The 26196-nt window shown below is 45.0% G+C and overlaps 2 protein-coding genes across 2 annotated transcripts in view; both read right to left on the bottom strand.

Moving 5' to 3' along the window:
• map1sa (microtubule-associated protein 1Sa) overlaps positions 1-13478 on the bottom strand; it is a 28325-nt gene extending 14847 nt beyond the window's left edge. The window contains exons 1-2 of the mRNA XM_066646976.1: positions 13332-13478; positions 3341-3442 (exon numbers count right to left, since the gene is read on the bottom strand). Of these exons, the coding sequence (XP_066503073.1) occupies positions 3341-3442; positions 13332-13452 (223 nt within the window). The 5' untranslated portion in view covers positions 13453-13478. The remainder of the gene's footprint in view (positions 1-3340; positions 3443-13331) is intronic.
• Positions 13479-25298: 11820 nt separating this feature from the next.
• b3gnt7 (UDP-GlcNAc:betaGal beta-1,3-N-acetylglucosaminyltransferase 7) overlaps positions 25299-26196 on the bottom strand; it is a 6018-nt gene continuing 5120 nt past the window's right edge. Inside the window, exon 2 of the mRNA XM_066647826.1 lies at positions 25299-26196. This exon is cut by the window's right edge and continues 1542 nt beyond it. The gene's annotated coding sequence lies outside the window, so the exon portion shown is untranslated.

The raw sequence follows: 26196 nt of genomic DNA, 5'->3' as shown, positions 1-26196 counted from the left end.
TACAGAGGTGTGACTCAGTCTAAATTCCAAAGGAATTATGATGAAGATAAATTGTGAGAACTTCACAAATGTAGATGTTATTACGGTGATGTGTCTCAGGTCCTTCTCAGTGAAGAAACGCAGAATGATTTCAGAGCGATGGTGAGACAGCGTTCCAGTTGCGAGGTGCATATTCCTCTCTGCACTGAGCTACTGCCTTTTACAGCGGACAAGCTTCATCACAAGCATTTACCACCACCAGCCCCAACGTACAGTACTCAGGCCATCAGAACAACACACACACACCACCCCTCCCCCTGATCTCTAGAACAGGAGGAATGGGGGCTTTAATCTGCAGATCAGCACACACACACACACACACACACACACACACACTGCTGGGAGCAGCTGCTGTCATTTAACAAGCCAGAGCAGGAAACGACATCCAGTCTTACTAGTGTAACCACTCTCTCTTACACACACACACACTTTTGTCTGGATGTTTTTGGTCGGTGGACTGTTCTCAGTCCAGACACTGAGGGGTTTAAAAACTCCAGCAGCACTGCTGTGTCTGATCCACTCTACACCAGCACAACACACACTAACACACCACCACCACGTCAGTGTCACTGCAGCGCTGAGAATGATCCACCACCACATCACACCTGCTCTGTGGGGGTCCTGAGCGCTGAGGAACAGGGGGAGAGGTGGGTGATGAAGTATGCAGAGCCACAGACGGACTACAGAGTGAACTGTAAGACACTCAAAGGAAAGTCCAGAGAGTATCTGGGTGAGGAGTGGAGAAAAGGAGGAATAAAGAGTCTTTCACAGCAGACCACAGTCTGACGCTGAGACAGAACAAACACAGAGGCGTTTCTGTCCAAGGAGAACCAGAACTTCACCAGGGACAGAATCTGGAACCGTCAGCACAGACACCACACAGAAACCGGTCCAGCTCCGCCCTGAACGCTCGGCTTGGTTTCAGATGAAAATCTGAGCGGACACTCTGGCTTTGAGCTGAACCTTGTTAAAAAAGAAGACTCAGAACCGAAGGGAAGGGACAGTTCAGAACCAAACCCAGAACATGGTGAAGGATCTCTTCACTCTGATGCTTCACACAGGAGAAACAAGAAAGAGACACAGAGACATACAGAGAGACGGAGAGAAACAGGGAGCCACGCAGAGAGACGGAGAGAAACAGGGAGCCACGCAGAGAGACGGAGAGAAACGGGGAGCCACGCAGAGAGACGGAGAGACACAGGGAGCCACGCAGAGAGACGGAGAGACACAGGGAGCCACGCAGAGAGACGGAGAGAAACAGGGAGCCACGCAGAGAGACGGAGAGAAACAGGGAGCCACGCAGAGAGACGGAGAGAAACGGGGAGCCACGCAGAGAGACGGAGAGACACGGGGAGCCACGCAGAGAGACGGAGAGACACAGGGAGCCACGCAGAGAGACGGAGAGAAACGGGGAGCCACGCAGAGAGACGGAGAGAAACGGGGAGCCACGCAGAGAGACGGAGAGAAACGGGGAGCCACGCAGAGAGACGGAGAGAAACGGGGAGCCACGCAGAGAGACGGAGAGAAACAGGGAGACATACAGAGAAAGAAATCCCCATGGATTCACTGTGATATATCCACTGGATGTTCTGAAGAAGAACACTGTTCCCTGTTCTATCCAAAGCTCATGGGTTCTCTTTGTGTGTGTGTGTGTGTGTGTGTGTGTGGAGAGGCAGAGAGATAAATATGAGAGAATGAATAAAGAGAAATGTGGCCGAATACACTGGGTTTATTAATGGACAGCTGGACAGACGGATGGATGCAGATCCTTGTCGTTTAGTCGCTCTGACACACTTCCTTTAATGTAACAGCGCCCGACCTGCCCCACCCTCAGTGAAGCGCTGCGAGTGTGTTATGACCTCAGCCTCCCGTCAGCTGAGCCGTCAGTGATGAACTCCAGCAGCCGGAGGCTAAGGGACCGTGGTTAAACTCCGGATCTGATCCGTCATATGACCCAGTGCCTGAAAGAACCGCACTGTCAACGTTCCCGGAGCTCTGTGGCGGAGAGCTGCTAAATTCTGCAGAGAGACGAGGAGGAGCCAGAGGGATCCAGAACTGCTTCTCGTCTCTGACTTACCGCAGAACTAATGTTTTTGTTCAGGGAAGAGAGAGGAATTCTGTTTATTAAAGTGGACAGCCCCCTCTTGTCCACAGTGGAACACAGTTCTGGTTCTTAACGAAACGTCTGTGACCCCGTCTAAACAGCTCTGTTCAGAACATCCGCTTTCAGCCTGAGGGGGCGCTGCGGAGGCAGAATGTGAGACCTGTTTATTTTATTATGACATAGGAACACATCATGAAGAAATAAAACACCAACAGAATTTTAATCAATAAAAAAAGTACTATTTAAAGCAGCAATCTGTCATTTTTGCCACAAACATATTGCCAACAAATGGCTTGGATGTAAAAGAGTTCCTATATCAAACCTATTTAAAATGTGACTGCCCCCATACAGGGGACCCTCTCCATGGAGCATAAACCGTTTAATTCAGGCAGGACTTCAGAAATGAGTAATCGCTCCTTAAAAAGGTGCGTGTCTTGAATTTTACTTTTGTGCAAAACTTTCACCAGTGCCTCACGAACACAACTAAAAATACTGGACTAAAACCTAGTGCGGAGACACTGAGGAATGTGAAGCGCTCGCGGCGTGTGTCGCATGTTTAAAGGGAAAAGCCCCAGTGTTAAGAGGGTGATTTAGTGCAGAACAGCAGCTGTTCCTTCAGCTGTTCCTCTGCTGCTTCTCCTTCTCTCACTCAGCGCTCCAGAGAACACAGTTCCACTGTTCCACAGCCCAACGCTGAGGGTCTTGGGCCATAAAACAGACCAAAAAGTGATCTTAGACGTTCAAACTCCGTGAAAAGGTAAACGACGAGTCTGTGTCCGCACTGGGGCTGAAGCTGTCTACAAATACGGTTGTGACATGATATCCATGAATTCAGCACAGACTTAAAGTAACACTATGTAATATTTTTACCTTAAAATTACAGCTTCAAATTCATTGTGATGATTCACTGAGTTGTAACAGGACGAATGGTGCCTCTGTCTTCGCTACCCTGGGCTCAGCCCTGCAGAAACTGCACTATGTAACTTCTGGAGGAGGTTAGGGAATGGCCCCTCCCCTGCCGTATCAGTTTCAGTACAGTGCTGTAATAATTAAACTCGGGGAGCCCCAGGAGCTCATGTAGTGTATCTTTAATGATAGATTTTAAAGCTCTGACAGGGTTTGCATCATACACCAAACTCACTTCAAACACGGTAAAGAAAACCCAAGCATGTGCCTCTGTTTCGAATCGAATGCTACCTTTGAGCTCCTCTGAGAAGAAGGCGGAGTGTCTGGAGATGAAGAGCTTGAGCTGCTCATCCAGATTACAGCAGGAGAGATCCACATCCCACGACCGGATCCCTACAAACAGAGAGGAAACAGACCAATCAGAATACAGCCAGCACTCTGTGATCCATTATTCATGTCTAGCATCCACTCTCAGAAGGCAAAACCTGAAAAAGTGTATTATTAATAACAAGAACGTGATGCTGCAACAAAATTAATGTTAACATTTTATTAAAGTTTTAAATGTTAAGTTGTAAACATTATTTTCTAAAGATTCAAATAAATAATTAATGCAAAGTAAAGCAAATTCCCTTTGGATTAAAGTGAAACATTCATTCATTCATTTATTGTCTGTAACCCTTATCCAATTCAGGGTCGCGGTGGGTCCAGAGTCTACCTGGAATCATTGGGCGCAAGGCGGGAATACACCCTGGAGGGGGCGCCAGTCCTTCACACGGCAACACACACACGCACACACTTTGGAGTTGCCAATCCACCTACCAACTTGTTTTTTTGGACTGTGGGAGGAAACCGGAGCACCCGGAGGAAACCCACGCAGACACAGGGGGAACACACCACACTCCTCACAGACAGTCACCCGGAGGAAACCCACGCAGACACAGGGAGAACACACCACACTCCTCACAGACAGTCACCCGGAGGAAACCCACGCAGACACAGAGAGAACACACCACACTCCTCACAGACAGTCACCCGGAGGAAACCCACGCAGACACAGGGAGAACACACCACACTCCTCACAGACAGTCACCCGGAGCGGGAATCGAACCCACAACCTCTAGGTCACTGGAGCTGTGTGACTGCGACACTACAATGTTTTCTTAAAGTCTTTTCTTCAGTGTCTGTACATTTCTGTACTTTTATCTTTTAAGCTTTCGTTGTAGTAATTTATACTTCCGTGAAAGATTTACTGCCGGTTCCTCATTAATGGTTTCTAGAGGGGCATTAATTACTGGAGCACCGAGTTTGATTTGGAGAGCGAGTGAGAGAGCAGCATAAAAGCGCCTCAGAGTGATGGAGAGTGTGTGTGTGATATTTTTCATTGTGTTAAAATAAAAAATTCAAACGCTGATCTGTTTTCATGTGTTTTATGTGAAGAGCTCCTGCGCTGTGGTGGTGTACTATTTTGTCGTTTCCAATTCCATCGGATCAAGCGTCTGATCTTTATTCCCGATATCCTCCAACATCGGATCAAGCGTCTGATCTTTATTCCCGATATCCTCCAACATCGGATCAAGCGTCTGATCTTTATTCCCGATATCCTCCAACATCGGATCAAGCGTCTGATCTTTATTCCCGATATCCTCCAACATCGGATCAAGCGTCTGATCTTTATTCCCGATATCCTCCAACATCGGATCAAGTGTCTGATCAAGGCCCCCTTGTAGAACTATTACTTTTAACCTGGCATTGAGCAAAGCTATGGAACAGGTGGAGTTTTATTTCCTCATATTTTTCAGTGTTTTGGCAATAACACATTTCATTGTTGATGATTTCTTTGTAAAATGAACATGAAGGAAACCCCATTTTAAAAGGTGGAACGGACCGTTTAAGAACCCTGAGAAATGCCACTAGCTGCTGAAGCACTTCCGTAACGTTAGACGAGAAACAGGCGCTGGGTTTATCCTCCGTTTGATGAATGTGCTGCCAGTCTTTTAAAGAAAATATCAAATGACCATTTCTTCTTCACACACCTCTCAGTGAAAGAAAAACAGAGGCTGAGAGAAGCCTGGACCTTCAGCTGAGTCTGAATGAACCCTGAGACTGATCACTCTCCCTGCGGCTCACAGCAGAGACAACAGAGAGACCCGGACCCGAGTGGAGTTCGTCTCAGAGTGAACCGTGGTGAGGTCACATCTCCCTCACAGCAGCCAGAGCCACCGTTTCCCCAGAGATACACTGAAATGAAAGGTGTGTTTGAAGGCTGGATGGTGCGACTGTGTCCTGGAAATGATGACAACCTGACACTTTGTCTCCAAGAAAAAGGTGATTGGAATTACAGGGAGTTTGTTGTGGAATCATCTCCCAGTGAAACACCTCCTCTTTTAATTGGCTCTCATTCCTAGTCTAGGTGCGTGGTGTTAAAATGTTTGTTTTCCTCCCATCTACTGATGTAAAAACCTACAGATCTGTAATTATTGAGTGGAGCAGCTCTCAACCACAACAGAGACGTCTTTAAAAACAAGCACACACTCGCTATTATTCATCAACAACCACTACATTTGTCCCATCTAGAGGTCCGACAGCGTCTCGTCTAAAACCAGCAGCGGTGACGGTGGTGACTGAGCCTTATATCTGTGACCACAGTGTTGAAGGGAAGGGTTTTCGGCGCTGTGCAGTTCAGTTCAGCACAGCCCCAAAAGCGCACACGGTTTCTGAGAGAGAGCCCAAACTCAAACACAATCTTTATTATGATGTTTCCCACCCTAGTGAACACATTAATTCAGGGCTTAGTTCTTTAAAAAAAATCACAAGCCTCAACGCGAACACTTCACACAGAGCTTTAAATAAAAGAACACGTTATAAATGATCAAAGGAGACTCTTCCAGCAGCCGCTCGGGGGTAGAACATCTTAAATTCATGGGGCGTGCTAATTTAAGGCTGAGAGAGCTGAGGGGAAGACAGAGAGACAGAGAGAGAGAGTCTGCAGATGTTCCTCCTCCGTCTCCTGCTGCTATTAGAGTCCAAACACACCGCGCTGCACTCGGGTTTAAATCAGATCTCAGTGTGGACAGTGGTAAAAAAAAAAAAAAATCTGCAGGACGACGGTGTAAAATGTGCCAGAACTGCTGCAATGAGGAAGTGAGCGTCTTCAGGGGACAAACATAGACATGAGCTCATTCTCACACGTCTCACATCCTCAGAGACTGAGACCAAGTCAAAACAGAGCGAGGAAAAGCAAAGAAAAGGCAGCTGAAATCATCCGGACAAATACTTTATTGTATTTTGGGGAAATAGCTTTGAGCTGTGAACCAGTGAGAGACCAGGAACACATGCAAGTTTCAGACCACCTTAAAACACCACACACACACACACACACACAGTTAAAAATGTGCATCTCCCAAAATAGTAACTTTACTGGAGGAGGAAGAACCTTCTTAACTCTCAGTGGAAGTCAAAATAAAAACACGTTATTGAGAGTAATTTTGGAGCGTTTTTTATTGGTCATTCGTCATGAGATTTACACACAGTGTGAAGGACAACTGCTGTGTTCAGATGCTGCAGTAAACTCAGAGCTGATATATTTCTTGATTTCGGTTGATACTATGAAACCCATATCGATACGAATAATAAATAAGCCACAGAAAAACTGCCAGCAACACGACATCACCCTCAAACAACCACCTCTCGGCTTTGTCAACGTTAATATCTTTCAAATCGAGTGCTGAACTGACGGCAGCGCCCTGTAGTTTGGGAAGCGTTATGACACAGTGATGAAAGGGCCTTCTACTCAAAATGCAATCCTCTGAGCTCGAGCTTAAGAGATTAAGCTCAGATAAGTCTGCGTTCAGCCGCAGAGTCGCGGCTCAGAATCGTGGCGATTCAAAGCTGAGCGCTACTCAGAAGGAAACTGAAAGATAAACACTTCCTCAGAAAATGAGAATTACAGAGCAGCAGCAGGTCAGCACTGCTCCACTGAGCACACAGTCCCTGCAGGACACATCCTCGGCTCAGCAGCTGTGTCCTGATCCAAATATACAGCTTTATACTGACCACAGAGCCCTGTAAACAAAACATAAAACCAACACTGGACCGCTGCGGTCTGCTGAGCGACGCTTTTACAGCGACCCGGGTCAGAACCTGGAGAGGCGTCTTATAAACGACGATGTTCATGAGGTTCAGACCGGTGTCGACCTGAAATAACCCAAAGAGCTGTTACAGAAAGCAGGAGTTATGAGTTAGCTTGATGATTTAAACCCAAAAATGAGGAATGTCCCCAAAGGAACGTCTCGGCTCTTTTCCTGTTGGAGAAATTGAGGCTCTGTTGTTTGTTCAAAGCACTGAATCAGCGCAAAACCGTGTCTGTCCCTTTAAATGATAATGAGCCGCTCGCTGTTCGCCCCGACCCCGAGCGCACAGCAGTGAGGAGCGAGGAGCAGAAGCTCTGGTTTTTAGCCGTTTTCACTCTGTTCTCTTTCTTCTCCGTTTTTACTCAGTGCTCTTATTTCTCCGCGCTCGTTGTGTGTGTTTCGCTGAGTTTAACCTCGTCTTTGCGCTCTCACATAAACACGGGCCCAGCGCTGTGATTGGACAGACTCAGACGAGGGGGCGGGGCCATTCCTAAGTCTCTGCACTTGACGTCAGAAGCAGAGTAGAATCAGAACGACTCGCTTTATCCTGTTTTCTCATTAAGGTTTGTCAGAAAACTGACTTTGGGGGAGGTCTTGTTTCACAGTGTGTGGGTTGGTGGGCTCTAGCTTCAGTCATTAATGTGAACATGCACCGAACAAGGGAGGTTTTAATATGTTATTTGCACTTTATTTGACCTTGAAAATCCTACAGAGACCAAAAGTTCTGCTATAAACAAAGCAGCAGAAGATTTTACGGAAAATTAAATCATTAAAACATAACGCATTTGAATAAAACTCCACCTGAAAAACAGAGAATATTCTCTAAAGTAAGAGTTCCTGTTAAAATAAGCCACAACTGAGCCTTCGTTTCTGGCGAGGCAGCGTTTTCAAGGTCGCGCTCACAGTATAAACACGAGAGGACACAGCTGAACTAACGCCAACACACTGACTGACCTCTCTGTGGCATTCGCCTCCATCAAAGCCAGGCTTTATTTTGCATTCGACAAGAAAAAAAAGTCCCTGAATATCTTTAAAATGTGCACCATCTTAAGCCTGAACTTTGAGTGTGTAATTTTCTGAGAAAGAAAACAAACCCTGATCTCCTCAAAAAATAAAGAAAGAAGTAAAACCTGGATTTTCTTGTAAATTCCTCACTGTTCCACGTGAGATTTTTTCTAAAATCTGAAAGAACAAAAGCAGGAAACCAGAATCCGTGTTTAAACTAATTGTAATCATCTCCAGAAGGTTTCCTCTCTCTTCTGGACGCTACCGTGTCCATCGTTAAGAGTAAAAACAGACGTCCTTCAGTAAATATACGTCCAATCAACTCCAGACGACGTAGGCTCCGTGATCAGGGACAGCACCGAGGACGAGGGCGGGATCTGAGCGGGTCGCTTATAGCAAAAAAGCTTGATTTAATAGTTTAATAGTTGGTGTCGGTGTGGTCTCTGACTTTTGCTCAGTGCTGTGAGAGTCCACAGTGTTCCACACAAGCTCTGAAACCAGAAGCTCGGGCGCTGGTGTGAGAACAGAGCGGTGAAGAGAAGATAGAAGAGGAAGGAGAGTCGGGAGGGAGCCCATTAAAAGGCTGTCAGTCCGAGGCTGTGGGGGGCGCTGGAGTGTGTATAAACCAGCTGAAACCTCATCATTTATTCAAATAAACCCTTTTCCTCCAACTCTTCCACCGCGGCAGCACGGAAAACCCTTTTTGTGAATTCTAGGTGTATTGAGAAAACTCTGTGGATGGACAACCCACTACAGGAAAGCAGGCGATGGAAAGGAACAGTCTGGAGCAGCTGCACAGGAGCCCGAGCATGGACTAAAGGGGTGTTACGCCCACTGGCATTGGTCTGTGGAGCAGCAGAACCGCGTTCCCTGTCTGAAGAGGTGGAGCTCCTTTCGGTACCTTTCCTTCTGTGTCATCATATAACAGGATAATAATAAATGAAATGCCTCTCGGATTCAGCAGGAAGAGAAGGAAGTGTGGTCGTCACGACTGAGAGGAAGTGAGTCGTGTTAAATATCAGTCACAAGGCCCTGGAGAGCGGAGACTGATAAAAAAGCTGGAAACCAGAGAGAAACCACAGAGCCGTGATTGAGGAGAAACAGGGCAAGGGGAAGGCTCTGAAAACAGCAGAGAGTTAACAGTGAGATAAAGCTAGTGCTGAACGATGATTTGCTGAAGATTTCACCTCGGTTACGATTAACGAAGGTTATTTAATCGTTGTTTGTCTCACAGTTCATTGACGAGGCTCGTGCTGCTCGAGTCGCTCGGTCCGCCTCCGTGTTTAGGGTCTCCTCCGTGTGGCTGATTGGACGGGGCATAGTCACGTGACTACAGCGCGGTGGTGTGGGTTTAAAGGGACAGTACGTGAACACACAGTGGGGACAAATTAACAAAGAAAATGTAAAAACTTCACCCATACAGAGAAGATTACTTCAATCAGAAGTTTTGAATGTCCATTTCGATTCACTGTCTACTGAGAGAGGTCTGACACAGGTCTCGACCCAAATCAGACACTGCCCCAACCTACGGGCAGCCGTGGCCTAAAGGAAATGGGGGGAGAAATCACGGTCTCCTCCATCAACATCTTGAGCAAGGGACCTAACCCCTAACTGCTGCCCACCCCCAAGTGTGTGTTCGTGCACCTAGTGCGAGTGTGTGTGTGTGTGTTTTCACAGCAATGTAGGGGAGAAAGACATAAGACACTTTTGTACATTGTGGGGTTTGTGTGAAGAGCTGAGTAAACCATGCGTTTATCATTCATTTTTCAAAGGCCTCACACAGCAAGGCTCTGAAATCTGAAAACAGCAGAGCTGACACCACAGTAACACTGCTTCCCCTTCTCTCTCTCTCACACACACACAGCTGGACTTTATACTGATAAACACAAATGAGGAAGGTAAATTGTCTAGAGGCTGCACCCATTCTCTCTCTCTCACACACACACACTAGTCAGTCATAGGTGAACATGGGCCCACCATTTAAGGTGGAATGGAAAGTGTGAGTTTCAGTCTGAAGTGCTACAGTGTCACTGCTATTTAATGTGGAAGTGATGTCACAAGTCTAATGGACTACATTCCTTGGTTCTTATGGAGGCCACGGTGTGTTTATGGTTTGGTCTACACACACACACACGATCAGCCAAGCAAACATAAATGACCTGCATTATTTATACTTAGCACAGAGCACTGGGTTCTTGTTCTCGTTTTCTCCCTCTCTCTCTCTCTCTCTCTACTCACTACTGTCTCTCTCTCTACCCTCTCTTCTCCTCTCTCTCCTCTCCCTCTTTACTCACTAACTCTAACTACTCTCTCTCTACCCTCTACACTCTCTCTCCTGTCTCTTCTCCTCTCTCACTACTCACTCTCTGTACTCTACACTCTAACTACTCTCTCTCTACTCACCTCTCTCTCTACTCTCCCTCTTTTCCTCTCACTACTCTCTCTCTCTACTCTCCTCTCACTACTCTCTCTCTTTCTCTGGTGCACACCAAACTATCGGAGCGGGACTCTGCCTGAGCAGGAGGGTCTCAGTCCGTTTTGAAGCAAACTCTGGTGTGGTTCCTCTCAGATGTGAACGCAATACAAACCCAGTTCGTCGAACTGAACCAACTGACGTCCCGAGATTAGACGGTAATCAGAATGTGAGTGTGCAGTGTGTTAATAACATAATGATCCAAGGACAGATTCCTAACGTTTCTCTCCGTAGCGGAGCTGCTCTGGATCTCTGTGTTTTGACTCCTTTTCCCACCTCTCACTGCTTTTGCAGCTGGTAAAACGACCTCCAGGTAACACACACACACAGTAAGAGCACTAAGCTCAGCTGACGAGTCCTGATCATTTGCTCTGAAAATAAACGCGATACGCGTGTCATGTCACTTTTAACGTGCTTTGTTTTGACTGTAAATGTTTTGGTGTGAACTCAAACCAAACCAGGACTAGAACGTAATGTTTAATTTTCTTTTTGGTCCGGACCAAGGGATCTGAACCAGAACCAGAACACACCCTCAATAACGATGTTAAGCTTAGTGTCTTTCCCCCATGGCACTGAAAGTCTGACTAAGTCTTACTCTGGAGACAAACAAAGCCAACTACATTTAGGGCAAAGGGGGGGACAGGGGACTCTCCATAATCAGTTATTTTTGGTGAACTACTGCCTTTAAATAGACAAAAACCCATTGATGAAGTTAAAAACATGTGAACAACATCATCCACAGCAGATCTACAGAGGCCTGGAGGCCAAAGTGTTCTTAACAACAACAACGACGAGAAGAGAGGACAGTGGGGACCCTGGGTACTTTCAGAGAACAACAACTAAACACACTAATGGGAAATACACTCATTTCACAAACACATTCAGAGCTAATAAGGTCTTCTCAGGTCTCCAGGAACCGCAGTTTCTCGGGGGTCTGGGAGGGAGCCTCTCCTCTGACCACCATTGGGCGGGTTCTGTTCTGGTTCAGGAAGCTAACTGTGAACCGTTCTGCGCTTTTCCACCAACAAAAACAGGTTCCGGAACCAAAAAGTGTGTTCGCAGCTGGAACCAAAGAACAGTAGGTTTTTCAGCACGAACCGTGAGGACGTCAGTGGGCGTGGCTAGTTACAGGAGCAAGGAGCGATGGCGGCACCCAGGAGGAGCGCACTGTGTAGTCTCCTACGTCTCAGCGGCAAAAGATGATCGCTGTTTGCTTTTTGGAGAAAAACCAACGTCTGTAACAACAGCACAAGCACTCGCAGGTCGTCTACACGCACCGCCATCTTCTCTCTTCTGTTTACTGCCTCTGTGCAGTGCCCCCTGCTGGTGACGTGTTCTGTGACGTATCCTCGGTTTCCACTAAAGCTGGTGTAAATGCAGGTGGGTCGCTGAAAAGCACCAAGGTTCTTATAAAACCGAATAGAACCAGTTTAAGAACCAGAGATCTTTTAGTGGAAATCTCGGTGCGGAGTGTGGTGTGTTCTCCTTGTGTCTGTGTGGGTTTCCTCTGGGGGCTCTGCTTTGCTCCCACAGTCCAAACACACACACATTGGTAGGTGTACACACTCCACAGGTGTGTGTGTGTGTGTGTGAGAGAGAGAGAGAGAGAGAGAGAGAGAGAGAGAGAGAGAGAGAGAGAGAAGACAAACACTTTAAAATCTCTAAATGCCCAAAATAGAGACAGAAGATTCTGGAATAACTATCCATACGGTAACCAGGTCCTGACTGATTTTACAACACTTCATTTTAATAAAAATATTAAATGAATGTGCAACATTGGGCCATGAAAAAACATCAAATACAAGATAAATACTCAGAGAGATATTAAAAACAAATACCAGCCAATGTCCAATAACAAACACAACACAATCACCTTATGACAACGGTTTATTCTTGTTTTAAAGTGACGTTTTTGTTTTTAAAAGTCTTTAAACGTCTTAAACGTGTTATAATCTTTCCTCTAAACTCTTTATTCTCACTCTGTGTTTATATGTCGTCTTCTCGGTCTCAGACTGTTATCGGAACGTTCCGCTCCACCTTAAATAGTGCAGAGGTTACACTGGAGAATATGAAACCAACGGTCAGTTTGAATGAAAGCAAGTGATTGCATCACTTAAGGTGGAAATGAAGATTTAAAAAAGACGAAGCAGGGGACCAAGATGACACCATTCAGACTGATTTAAGGTGGAATAAAACATTCCAAACAAAATCCGATAAAGAGAAAATCAACATTCTCTGAGATTTAAAGCAACTTCCATAATTTAAGGTGGAATTGCAGGAGACACCTTAATGATGACAAGACTAGTCTGACTGAATAACTGCTTAAATCATTTAAGGTGGCACAGACAATTGAAATAAGAACCCAGTACTTAGGGAGACTAGAAGGAACTGCTGAGACATTTAAGGTGGAAACGGGAAATATTGAGTTAACTGACAGTGACTGCTTGCATCATTTAAGGTGGAAAGGAAAATAAAATACGCCAACACCCACTGACTGTATATAAGCGAGGCATCATTTAAGGTGGCACTGGAAATATAATAAAACGCAGTCTCGCTGATGTACGTTAACAGCTTGCATCATTTAAGGTGGAACGGGCAGTGGAATTAGAAGCAGGAGCAATAGGAAGCCAACTTCAGCTTTGTGGTAAATCTGAAGATTAAAAATCAACTTTACCTCGTTCAATTTCCGACACCAGATACTCCACAGATCCGGCAGCGCTGTGTTCACCGATCAGAACCAGAACCGAGTGTTTCTGACCACTGGGGTCCGTTTCAGACCTCCCTTCTGTCTCCATTCTCTCCGCTCCGCCGAGCTGCTGCTGCTTCGCCATGTTACAAACTTTAGTCCAACGAGGCGCGTCTGTCACGCCCATTGAGGGGAGGAGTTACCGTGACTGACAGCTCCTATGACCAATCAGATTACAGAGTGTCTCCTATGGGATTCCCAGACTTTGAAATATTACAGAAGGCGTTAGGAAAATACACCAAGGCCGCCATAACATTACAACCAAAGGTAGGTGATGATGGTCTTCTTTTTCCAGGGGGTGGGTGTATATCCGGGATTAGTGACGTGTCACTTCTTATTGTGTAGGTGATGCATAGCCACAGGCCCTTGCTGACCCCTGTCCACTACTAGAAGCTCCTACACTGAGCCACATGAGCAGCAGAACTGGTGGAGAAGGCCCAGGTGCCTCACCTGGGAAAGAGATGGCACAGGTGCACTGTGGGAAGGTGGTGAGCTGGTGGAAGCAGTGTGATGCTCTGGGTGATGATGTGCTCTGGACCCATTTGAGGCTTACTTTGACTCCGACCACCTCCCTGAACCCTGCAGACCGAGCCCACCCTTCACGGTAGCAGCGTTCCCTAACAGCAGTGTCCTCTCTCCTCTCCGGTGTGGACTCCTTGGATCTTAGTCCAGTCCAGAGTCTATGGGATGAGCTGGATATACAAGTCTGATCCACTGAGGCCCTGCCTCATTAATTACACGACTTAAAAATCTGCTGCCAATGTTATGGTTCCAGAGACCTCAGGTGAGTGAAGTCCAGAGTTCTGTGAGGTCCATGTGGGACGGGTCAGAGCAGTACTGGCAGCACAGGGTGGACCAAGTGAATATTAGGCTGGTAGTTTTAATGTAAAGGCTGATTGATGTGCAGTATGTAGAAGTCTCTCTCTCTCTCTCTCTCTCTCTCTCTCTCTCTCTCTCTAGGAACGTTATAGTGATGTGTTTAAATTTAATCCCTGTAGTGTTTAAAGTGCGTGGCTTTGGCGCCCTCATGCGTTCCTTGTTGTGTATGACAGGGTAGGTTACGGAATGTGTGGAGGGTTGTTTCTCTCTCTTTCTCTGTATAGTTATATATTCCAATCAGGCAACTATCCCAATAGGGGGGGGGGGGGGGGGTCCAGCTGGTTCTACAGGTCAGAATCTATCTTTAAGACCAATCTCAGTGTTGCCACAGACCAGAACATAGCCCTTCACAATCCAGTAACATTGGATGTGTGTGTGTGTGTGTGTGTTGGAATGGGACTGAACTGGCCCTCTTTTACAACAGAGAAACACGGTCTCATGGAATGGAATCCAGCATTCTAAAAAGATCCAATTAGCTCCACAGACCTGAACCAAGACTCATACACCGGTTACTATGGAGATACGGCGTTCTGACTTGCACTTTCAGGACGCTACCGAACGTATATAAACCTGTTGTTCACAACTTCCTCTGATGTGAGGCAGTTCCTTACAGAGATGTATGAACGATTCGCACTGGCAACGAAACTGTGTGTTAGTTAGAGATAAATAAATACATATATAACCTCTGTTTCAAGTGGCTGGATTTCCCTGGAAACTGCAGTGTCCTGATGGTGTTGACTGAGCCACGAAGACAATTGTGAATCATAAAACATTTGTGTAATGTATTTGTGAGTGAACGCAAAATCAGTGGTTCTTTACCCCCAGTCCCTTTAGGGCCTCCGTAGAATTCCATAGAAATCCGTAGATTCGGACTTAGACCTGGCTCAAAATCTCTTCAAGAGGATCACACTGACCACCGACTGGAACCAAGCCCTTTCAGACGTGAGTGGACTGAACGGAAAATCCCTTTTTTAACTTCAGACGGATTCAGTTATTGCCCCTTACTGAATGGACCTGGGGAAACATAGAAGCCCTTTCAAACAACAAAGACCTGGACGTCTCCAAACAGAACCCAAAAGATTCCACAGAATAAAAACTAAAAAAACAGCACATTACGTCATAACAGAAAACTACAGATCTCCAATGAAACTAAAAACAATTCAGAAAGAACTAGTGAACTTTACAATCTACAAACAGCCCTTGTTTACAGCATTCAATGTGTCAAAATTGTACATCAATCAAGCGATGAATAAAACAGAAATCTCTAAAACGCATTCACCCAAGAGAACCCAAATTCAGCCTCATCTAAAGACAACAGCCAAAATAACAACAAAATAAATATTTTCAGAAAGCAACAAGACTGCTGGGCGACACGGTGGCGCAGCAGGTAGGTGTCGCAGTCACATAGCCTGGAGGTTGTGGGTTCGATTCCCGCTCCGGGTGACTGTCTGTGAGGAGTTGGTGTGTTCTCTCTGTGTCCGCGTGGGTTTCCTCCCACCTCCCGAGGTGGATTGGTGACTCAAAAGTGTCTGTAGGTGTGAGTGAATGTGTGAGTGTGTGTTGCCCTGTGAAGGACTGGCACCCCCAATGATTCCAGGTAGGCTCTGGACCCACCTCGACCCTGAATTGGATAAGGGTTACAGACAATGAATGAATGAATGAACAAGACTGCTGGGAAATCTACTGAACTGAACCGAACCGAGACAACACCGCTGACTCCAATTAGTAATCACTGAAGTCCCAGACAGGTGGAGGCTGTTTTGAAGCTTCATCCTGATTGGCCAGAAGATTTAAAGGCTTAAAACAGTGACATCTGGTGGTTTGCAGAAATCACAACAGCCATAATCTCCAGACTGAGCACACACAGACCCAGGATCAGTGTTTACCATTTAGCTGTGAGACAAAGAACAGAAAATGGCTTAGTTGTGAACATCTGAGTGAAGCAGGAAATAGCTCTCACTCAATTTCTTTAATTTTTCATAATGTACTTCAGTTTCTCTTTGAAAAACAAGACATAAAATCATTTTCAAGAGCTAAGGAAAGTATTAAATGCTTTCAGACTTCTTTGTACACCTTTGTTTATTGTGTAATTCAAAGTTCAAACTACTCAGTTTTTGTTGAAAATAATTACTAAGGAGCAGGAGAATGTTTAAACTTTGAATTAAGATTATATGCTGCACACACACACACACACACACTCTCACACTCACACACACACACATATTCTCTCTCACACACACTCACACTCACACACACACTCACACATTCTCACACACACATTCTCACACACACACACACACTCTCACACACACACACACACACATTCTCTATCACACACACACTCACACTCTCACACACACACAGTCTCACACTCACAAACACACACACACACACATTCTCTCTCACACACTCACACAAACACTCTCACACACACACTCACACACACACACACACTCTCTCACACTCACACACACACACATTCTCTCTCACACACATTCTCTCTCACACACACACACTCTCACACACACACACTCTCACACACACACACTCACACACACACACACACTCACACACACACACACACACTCACACACTTCTTCACGCAAACACTGGTCTGTTGGACTGTAAATGAGTGTACTGTTTACACATATCCGTTTTACATCATGTTTACATCCAGTTACCGTTTACAGCACAAATACACTTTAAATCGCAGTGTCTCTCTCCCTCACCCCCTCCGTACTTATGGTTTTTGCTTTGTCTTGTATTACATTGTATTGTATTGTACTCTAGGGACATTGTTTTGTATTTTTCTTAGCCATATCTTTTGCACTTTAATGTGTGTGCACTGTTTTATGTTGCACTAGCTTTACACTAGTCGCACTTTAATGTTGTGTATTGTCTTATGTAGCACCTTGGTCCTGGAGGAACGCTATTTCGTTTCACTGTGTACTGTAAACACTGTATACTGCTGAAATGACAATAAACTTCTTGAACTTGAACTTGACTGCGACACTACCTGCTGCGCCACCGTGCCACCCATGTCTAGGTTTGAACTTTTCAAAACAGTCTGTTAGTCTGTCCAGTTCAACTGTATTTTACGGACAGTGAACTACAGGTGAAAATACAGAAGGTTTTTTCATACAATGTAAGACTATTTAGCATTACAAAGTGTTTCATGCAGTATTGTGAGGACTTGTGTACATTTGATCTGAGATATAGCTCATAAAATATTATCTGAGATTACAGTGGTTTTAGGAAGAATGGTAAGATTCTGAAAGCCTGGTACTGTAAATGTTTTAAACAGTGAAACTGAGCTAATGTTTGCAAGAGGGTAGTTTAAGTGAAATAATTTAAATAGAAATAAATATGCAACTTTCTGATTAATGTCTCAAGAATTTCAGTGGATTACACTTACACCATGATCTTTGCCCGATAGCCTCAGGCTGTGTACATAATTACAATCTACAGGGGTTACCTTAATTTAATGTCAATATTCATCTGGTCTAATCCAGGACTCAGTGAGACATAAAAAATAAATGTTCTATAATTTATAGAACATCTATAATTTCATTAATAATGAGAGGTTCACTGTTAAGCCAACCAAACTTTAGATCAGAACTACTGCTTTTGGATGAATGAAATAGTTTGATTTTAATTACCATCCATCCATCCATCCATCCATTATCTGTAACCGCTTATCCAATTTTAGGGTCGTGGGGGGTCCAGAGCCTACCTGGAATCATCGGGCGCAAGGCGGGAATACACCCTGGAGGGGACGCCAGTCCTTCACAGGGCAACACAGCCACACACACATTCGAGTCGCCAATCCACCTGCAATGTGTGTTTTTGGACTGTGGGAGGAAACCGGAGCACCCGGAGGAAACCCACGCGGACACAGGGAGAACACACCAACTCCTCACAGACAGTCACCCGGAGCGGGAATCGAACCCACAACCTCCAGGCCCCTGGAGCCATGTGACTGCGACACTACCTGCTGCGCCACCGTGCCGCCCCAATTTTAATTACCTTGTTAGGTTAATTTGTTTTTTTTTCTGAGATCATATTATTAAGATCATACACAGTCTCAATAATACTGTACCTATGTGACATCTGAAGGCAACAAGAATATGGTGGGTTTAGTCTGTCTGTCTGCTGCCAGATAATGTGTTGTTGCAGGTTGGAGGGATCACCAAGATCATGAAGGCATATATTAACATGACTGTGAAGAAGCGCTCCAGCATACAGAAATGGGCGTAGCTGGGTCAAGTGATGGATATTGGGCAATCACAGCCAGTGATGTTTACCTTGGACCAGAACAAAGACTGACAAATATAATAATTTCAGTGCAGTATTTGTGAACACAAGTGACCTACTGACATATCCATCACCCTTTCACCCCTCCTCCACACCACTTCTCCATGACTCCATCCCTCCATCCTTCCGCTGAGTGAATAATTGTCCAGAAATAAACAGAAGAAATGCTTTCATTCAACAAGTTAGACATTTAATTGGACCTCTGCTCACACAGAATATTTAGTCCTGATTCTGTGATGTCACTGTAGTTGAAATATATCTGAAGCTCAGAGCCCTCAGCAGATAATCCAGACATTGTGGGGCTGGAGGCAATTCAGCAATGATGCTTTACAAACTCCCACATTTAATTTTTTTTTGTCTGAATCTCAGCATGGGCCAGTGAATTTGGAATGGAGTGTTTTAGATCTTCCAATTTCAGACAGTCCAGATTTGGACCATATTTAATGAATTGTTCATATTGAATCACCTGCTTATAAAGTTTGTCTAGAATTGTTTCCTATAAGCAGATATGGACTGGCCCTTTGTTACTGAAGGCCTAAGATGTTGGATCATTGGGCTGGTTAAGTATTGATATTGTGTTAAATTATTGTGTGCTACAGTTAGGTTGGTGGTTTAGTGGAGGTGGAGGTCTGATACATTTCTAATGTCAACAAATGTTAGATGTTGCAATATGAATTTTCACTGCAGTGAATGCAGTATCCAAAGACAGATTCTCTCTCAAACACACACACACACACACACACATACACACACACACACACTCTAACTGTGACCATCTGTGAGGCAGTGTCGTGCTGCCCTCTGCTGTTAGTTTGAGGTTATGCAGTTCTCTCTCGCATACATTTGTTTATACTTTCAGCAATTATTCAGTTGTTTAATGGTTAATCGGGTCATTATGTGACTGCTTGAAAGTGAGCTGCAAATTTAAAAAAAAAATACCCTTTATTCCCATTGCTTAGTGGGAATTATATTTATTGCAGTAAAAATACGGATTAGTAAAAATAAATTAGACATTTTAATATGAATAGAAATTAACATTAAAATTGAATCCAAAGTACATTTAATTAAATCAAATATTCGCTAGATTCACCCTCTTAAGAAAAAAAAACCAACAAGATTCCAAGGTTCCAGACCCTCGACAAGGACATGACTATGACATCACAGAGCAGAAGGGGGGTGTTTCTGATAAAGTGGCCAGTGAGTGTCAGTAGAAGAAGGTGTTTCTGATAAAGTGGCCAGTGAGTGTCAGTAGAAGGGGGTGTTTCTGATAAAGTGGCCAGTGAGTGTCAGTAGATGGGGGGTGTTTCTGATAAAGTGGCCAGTGTGTGTCAGTAGAAGAAGGTGTTTCTGATAAAGTGGCCAGTGAGTGTCAGTAGAGGGGGGGTGTTTCTGATAAAGTGGCCAGTGTGTGTCAGTAGAGGGGGGTGTTTCTGATAAAGTGGCCAGTAAGTGTCAGTAGAAGGGGGTGTTTCTGATAAAGTGGCCAGTGAGTGTCAGTAGATGGGGGGTGTTTCTGATAAAGTGGCCAGTGAGTGTCAGTAGACGGGGGTGTTTCTGATAAAGTGGCCAGTGAGTGTCAGTAGAGGGGGGTGTTTCTGATAAAGTGGCCAGTGAGTGTCAGTAGAGGGGGGGTGTTTCTGATAAAGTGGCCAGTGAGTGTCAGTAGAAGGGGGGTGTTTCTGATAAAGTGGCCAGTGAGTGTCAGTAGATGGGGGGTGTTTCTGATAAAGTGGCCAGTGAGTGTCAGTAGAAGGGGGGTGTTTCTGATAAAGTGGCCAGTGAGTGTCAGTAGAGGGGGGTGTTTCTGATAAAGTGGCCAGTGAGTGTCAGTAGAGGGGGGGTGTTTCTGATAAAGTGGCCAGTGAGTGTCAGTAGAAGGGGGGTGTTTCTGATAAAGTGGCCAGTGAGTGTCAGTAGAAGGGGGGTATTTCTGATAAAGTGGCCAGTGAGTGTCAGTAGATGGGGGGGGGGGGGTGTTTCTGATAAAGTGTCCAGTGAGTGTCAGTAGAAGGGGGGTGTTTCTGATAAAGTGGCCAGTGAGTGTCAGTAGAGGGGGGGTGTTTCTGATAAAGTGGCCAGTGAGTGTCAGTAGAGGGGGGGTGTTTCTGATAAAGTGGCCAGTGAGTGTCAGTAGAGGGGGGGTGTTTCTGATAAAGTGGCCAGTGAGTGTCAGTAGAGTGGGGGGTGTTTCTGATAAAGTGGCCAGTGAGTGTCAGTAGAAGGGGGGTATTTCTGATAAAGTGGCCAGTGAGTGTCAGTAGAGGGGGGGGGGGGTGTTTCTGATAAAGTGTCCAGTGAGTGTCAGTAGAAGGGGGGTGTTTCTGATAAAGTGGCCAGTGAGTGTCAGTAGATGGGGGGGTGTTTCTGATAAAGTGGCCAGTGAGTGTCAGTAGAGGGGGGGTGTTTCTGATAAAGTGGCCAGTGAGTGTCAGTAGAGGGGGGGTGTTTCTGATAAAGTGGCCAGTGAGTGTCAGTAGAAGGGGGGTGTTTCTGATAAAGTGGCCAGTGGAGAATTAAATAATCGTGTACAGTTCACTCACAGCGATAGATTTCTTGAGATGTAACAAAAAATGTGATTTTCCTTTTTAAATATGATTTAAATAATTCCTCTCACTGATGGAAAGCAAACAGCAATTACTTCTTTAAAAAAAGCCTGAATATGTTCAGGTTCAAGTTCATTTTGTTTTTATAGCACTTTTAAAATAGTGCAGTTCACAGTAAGGACAACATCACACACCATCATTGAACACAGCGTGAACGTCTCCGACCGAGCTCCCGCACCGGTAGAACTGTCTCCAGCGGACGTGGACGATTACAGTATCAAACAGAACCTCTCTCTGGTCTGTGACCTGAAAGAATACAGTCCATCATTTCTGTCTCCTCTGAATAATGCTGTCTATCAGTGTTGGGTGGGATGGACCTGCCCTGTGTTTATCTGAGTCTCCAGACTGTTGTGAAATGGGTGTGGATTTCACAGATGAAGAACTCTATCTATTCTTCCTCTAGAACAGAGAGAGTACAGTTCGTCTGGAGCGGGAGATGACAGAGGGCTCACTTCTGGGGGTTGTGTTTCTGTGAGGCCGGTTGGTTTGAAAGTACAGAACTACTCCATTCACCTCCAAAGAAGTCCTTTTCTGTCACTGTTTAAGGGTTTGGGAACTGAGGAGACTAATCGTTTACTGACCTCAAATACCATGTAAAAGTGTGTGCGCTGCCTGAGTTAACCCTCAGGGAAAGTTAGGGGAAAGTGTGCAGCCTGTTTTTGAACATTGTGTTTTTATTGGAGACTTTGTGCATAATGTAGGGTGTGGGGGGGAGTGTGTGTGTGTGGGGGGGTGCACTGTGAGTTGATGCATTGGACGCAGACAAAATTGCATCTTATTCCCAGCAAATTATTCAATGTGAAATCAAATTGTTCTACTGTTGTCATAATTTAATGATTTAATGTCATGATGCATGTAGGTTTAACGTACACACAAACACACACACACACACACTCATACACACACGCAGACTCACCGTACCCACACACCCAAACCCACAGCACACACACTCACACAAATCTTAGCATACAGCACACACACTCACATACACACACATACACACACACACACACGCAGTCTCACCATACCCACACACCCAAACACACAGCACACACACTCACACCCACACACACACACACACACACATACACTCATACACATACGCAGACTCACCGTACCCACATACCCAAACCCACAGCACACACACTCACACAGATTTTAGCATACAGCATAGATCACACACTGTGCTTCTTAGGCACAGTCTGGGACCTTCATTTTTTTACCACCACGTCCCCGATGTTAATCTAACTGTTTCTTCTAACTGTACGATGGCCGCGGGTAACCTGCTGCAGCCGCGTCTGTTGCACTCACCTAACCCCTGTTTATGTGACTGTACAGACGGAAGCTAATTTCACTGCAATGTTGTACTTGTATAACTTTGTAAGTGACAATAAAGATCTATCTATCTACACACACACACACACAGAGAGAGAGATCTTAGCATAGAGCACACACACACACTTTCTAGTTTTTGTATAAAATCACACAAATATCTGAAGTGCCCCTGAGTAGAAACATAAGATATAAGTCAAACGTGTGATAAAAGCGCTTTAATCCTATTATCACTTTAATAAAAGCTACAGAACTGTGTGTATTTCCGACTTTAACGGTGCCAAAGGAAACATCCTCCTTGGTGAAATGTTTTATCTGTTTCACCACAGTTTCCCCCAGTAGTTTCCAGACACTTTTTTGGCTGAAATCCATCAGTTTCCTGCTCAAAGTTTCATCAACAAACCGTTCCTTCAGCTGCTGAGGCAAGGCCACTTTATTTCAGAGCACCTTTCACACACAGAGGCAAGTGAAAATGCTTCACAGAGCAGTAAAGAGACAGTAGAGAGGGTTAGAAACAGTAGAAACGATAAAAGAACTGCACCCAGCAGTGATCTGAGAGAGCGACATCCTTCACTGCTGAGACGTTCTGAGATAAAATTTAAAAGAAAGAGAGAAAGACTGCAGAACGGCTGTGGCTCCTTGGCAGAACTGTCCTCGTTTGTCAGTGTGTGATTTAACATCACCAGCTAAAACAGCGTGGTCAGGATCAGTAGCCATTAGACTACGTCTAGTAATAAGTGTGGTGTCTCAGATATGATGGTGTCACAAAACAGTATGAGCTTGCACTGTAAAGACCCATGGAACTGAGCAGTAAGACCTCCACCTTGTCTTCTGGCCTGTGACATTTTAAAGCAACATAATGTAGTGTTTTTACTTTAAATTTCCATCTTCAAAATCCTTGAGAGCTGTAATTGGGAAAATAGAGCCTCTGTTGTTACTACTCTGGGCTCATCACTGCAGAAACAGCTCTATGTAACTTCTCAGAACAGTGCTGTAAACGCGAATTGCACTCTGTGACTCTAGGGGGAGACCAGGAGCAAATATACCAACTCTTACATAGTGTTCCTGTAAATTTTGGTGGAGCCAACTCTGTTAACACAGTTGCAGTAATTTAGCCATGTTTCTGTTAAAAGCAGAAACCCCCGTATAAAGCTCTGAGTGTGTGTCTCCTCTCCATGTGCTGCTCTGCAGTCAGTTTGCTCTGGAAACCGCTCTAATGTGTTTACGAAGCCCCAGTGTCTGTAAATGGGTAAAAAAACAAAGCGTCTGGGTCCGGTGCTAGGCTTTCTCTCTCTCTGCTCACGGCAGAGAAACGCCATCTGGAGGTTTTTAGACAACGGAGAGACTCCAAACGCTGAAAAGCACCAACCGAGATGAGGATGTTGCTCTATTCCTGCTCCATAGGGGGGTAACACTGACTTATTTTTGCTGTTACAGTTACATTACTTAAGGTGGAACTGGCTCTAAATTCAGGAGAGCGCTAACTGCATGAAAGTAAACGCAGAGGGAAAGTGCTACAAAACTAAACAGCTCGAGTTACACATGAGATTCTGTGGGAATTCAAACGGTGAATTGGTGATGACCCCATTAATTAAATGAGATTTGTTAATAAGAGGTCTAATGCTTGCTGTCTCACATTTTTTCTCATGGCAGATGGACTACATTTACAGAATGTGCCCTGTACTTTCTGTACTCTCTGTTTCTGATAAGTACTGGAGTGGGAGAGATTACAGACACAGGGTCCGAGCTTGTTTTAAAACACGTACTGCTGACATCATCACTGTGGCACCACTGATCTGACAAAGGTCAGCTCACCTCCGCATTCCTTAGACGCTGAGGTCATGAGCGAAGCTGCATTTTACATGATTCAGGAGCATTTCTCTTTCTCTGCATGACTTTCCTTAAAGGAAGCTCTGGGGGCTGAGGTGACTCTTCTCTCTGCACCTGAGGGCTGCCTGAGAGGGAAGGCCTTGTATCAGCTCCTTCGTGATTGTGCTCAGACAATCAGGAAGGGCACTGGGGGGTGGAAATGTAGAACAGGCTATAGTCCCTTTAATGGGGTTGGCATAAAGGAGAGAAATGCCATATATGGGCTCTTTAAAGAGGCAGGGAGCCATAAACAAACAGATCCCAGAGAGAAGCTTTGTTCTCAGTGTTTGAAGTGAGTGCAGAATAAAATTTGGTTTTGTCGCAACTCGCTTCAAACACTTTCACAGTTTACCGTCAGTGTTCTCTCCCCTTTCTCTGTTGACTTTAACAATTTGGGAAACAGTTTCCCCCCTGTTCCTCAGCGCTCAGGACCCCCACAGAGCAGGTGTGATGTGGTGGTGGATCATTCTCAGCGCTGCAGTGACACTGACGTGGTGGTGGTGTGTTAGTGTGTGTTGTGCTGGTGTAGAGTGGATCAGACACAGCAGTGCTGCTGGAGTTTTTAAACCCTGTGTCCACTCTCTGTCCACTCTGTGAGACACTCCTCCCTCGTTGGTCCACCTTGTAGATGTAGAGTCAGAGACAGTAGCTCATCTGTCGCTGCACAGTGTGTGTCGCTCGTCCTCTAGTCCTTCATCAGTGACACAGGACGCTGTCGGCTGGATGTTTTTGGTCGGTGGACTGTTCTCAGTCCAGACACTGAGGGGTTTAAAAACTCCAGCAGCACTGCTGTGTCTGATCCAGAAATGTAGGCCATTTAAAGAGGCTAGCATAAGGTGGGTGGTAATACATAGAGAGAAAAAAACACACTGAACATTTAACATTTTTTAAACCTTTATTTACAAATTTAACTTCATCAATTTGGATATTTTCAGTAATTTCAAGTCATTACAAGGTGCATTTAAACAATTAAAGAAACATTAAATATCGGAAAATTAATTTAATTTAATCCTTCATTTAAATGTACCAGCAGTCCTCAGTTTCACAGTTTTAAAACACAACCTCGACCCGATTCAGCTCAAGTTTCATCACATTCCAAATCGACATGTACATCGTTCCTTTTCTTTCATATTTACAGTTTAAAAATAACATCAGTCCGAACAAACCCACAGTTAGACGAGGCTGAAACCTGGGATTCAAATTTCCACCTTAAGAGCATCGACGGGCAGTGGACCTTACAGAACGCAACAGTAAACACAACAGGTCAAGGTTGGGCAAATGCTCCAGGCTCCAGTCGTGAGGTAGAGACACTTTCTTCTCTCTTTATTTCAGATGTTTTACCGACATTCAGTTACTGATTGTTTTGTTTTTTGTTGATTCCGGGGCTGACGCGGACAGAAAGACGCAAAGCCTCTTTGGTATTTCACAATTATTCTCAACGTAATCAACGTAACCAAGCATTGGGGTTCAAATCATGTCGAGTAGGTGGCGGAGGTGTGTTCGGGAGTTTCCTAAAGAAGCCGTGATTGTCGTCGCTCTATTTTTCAAGTATAGCTTTTATGAGTTGATGCTGAGGGTGTGATGAATAGAATGATCTTAGAGTCAGTGTTCAGTTACCTTTCAGTTTCAGGAAAACCAACAAACAAACCAGCTCCCAATATTTTCAACCACCAACCACCATGGTGTTTAACCCATCGTGGACCTGTCATTTTCCCAGTAGGGCTTCTGTATGTTGAGCTAACGTTCAACCAGTGGATAAAACTTTTTCGTCCTGGAAAACAATCCAATATCAGTGT

This window comes from Hoplias malabaricus, chromosome 16, assembly GCF_029633855.1.
Source record: "Hoplias malabaricus isolate fHopMal1 chromosome 16, fHopMal1.hap1, whole genome shotgun sequence".
Lineage (NCBI taxonomy): Eukaryota > Metazoa > Chordata > Actinopteri > Characiformes > Erythrinidae > Hoplias > Hoplias malabaricus.
The sequence above is the reverse complement of the archived record's forward strand: the minus strand, read 5'-3'. Positions and strand labels throughout refer to the sequence as shown.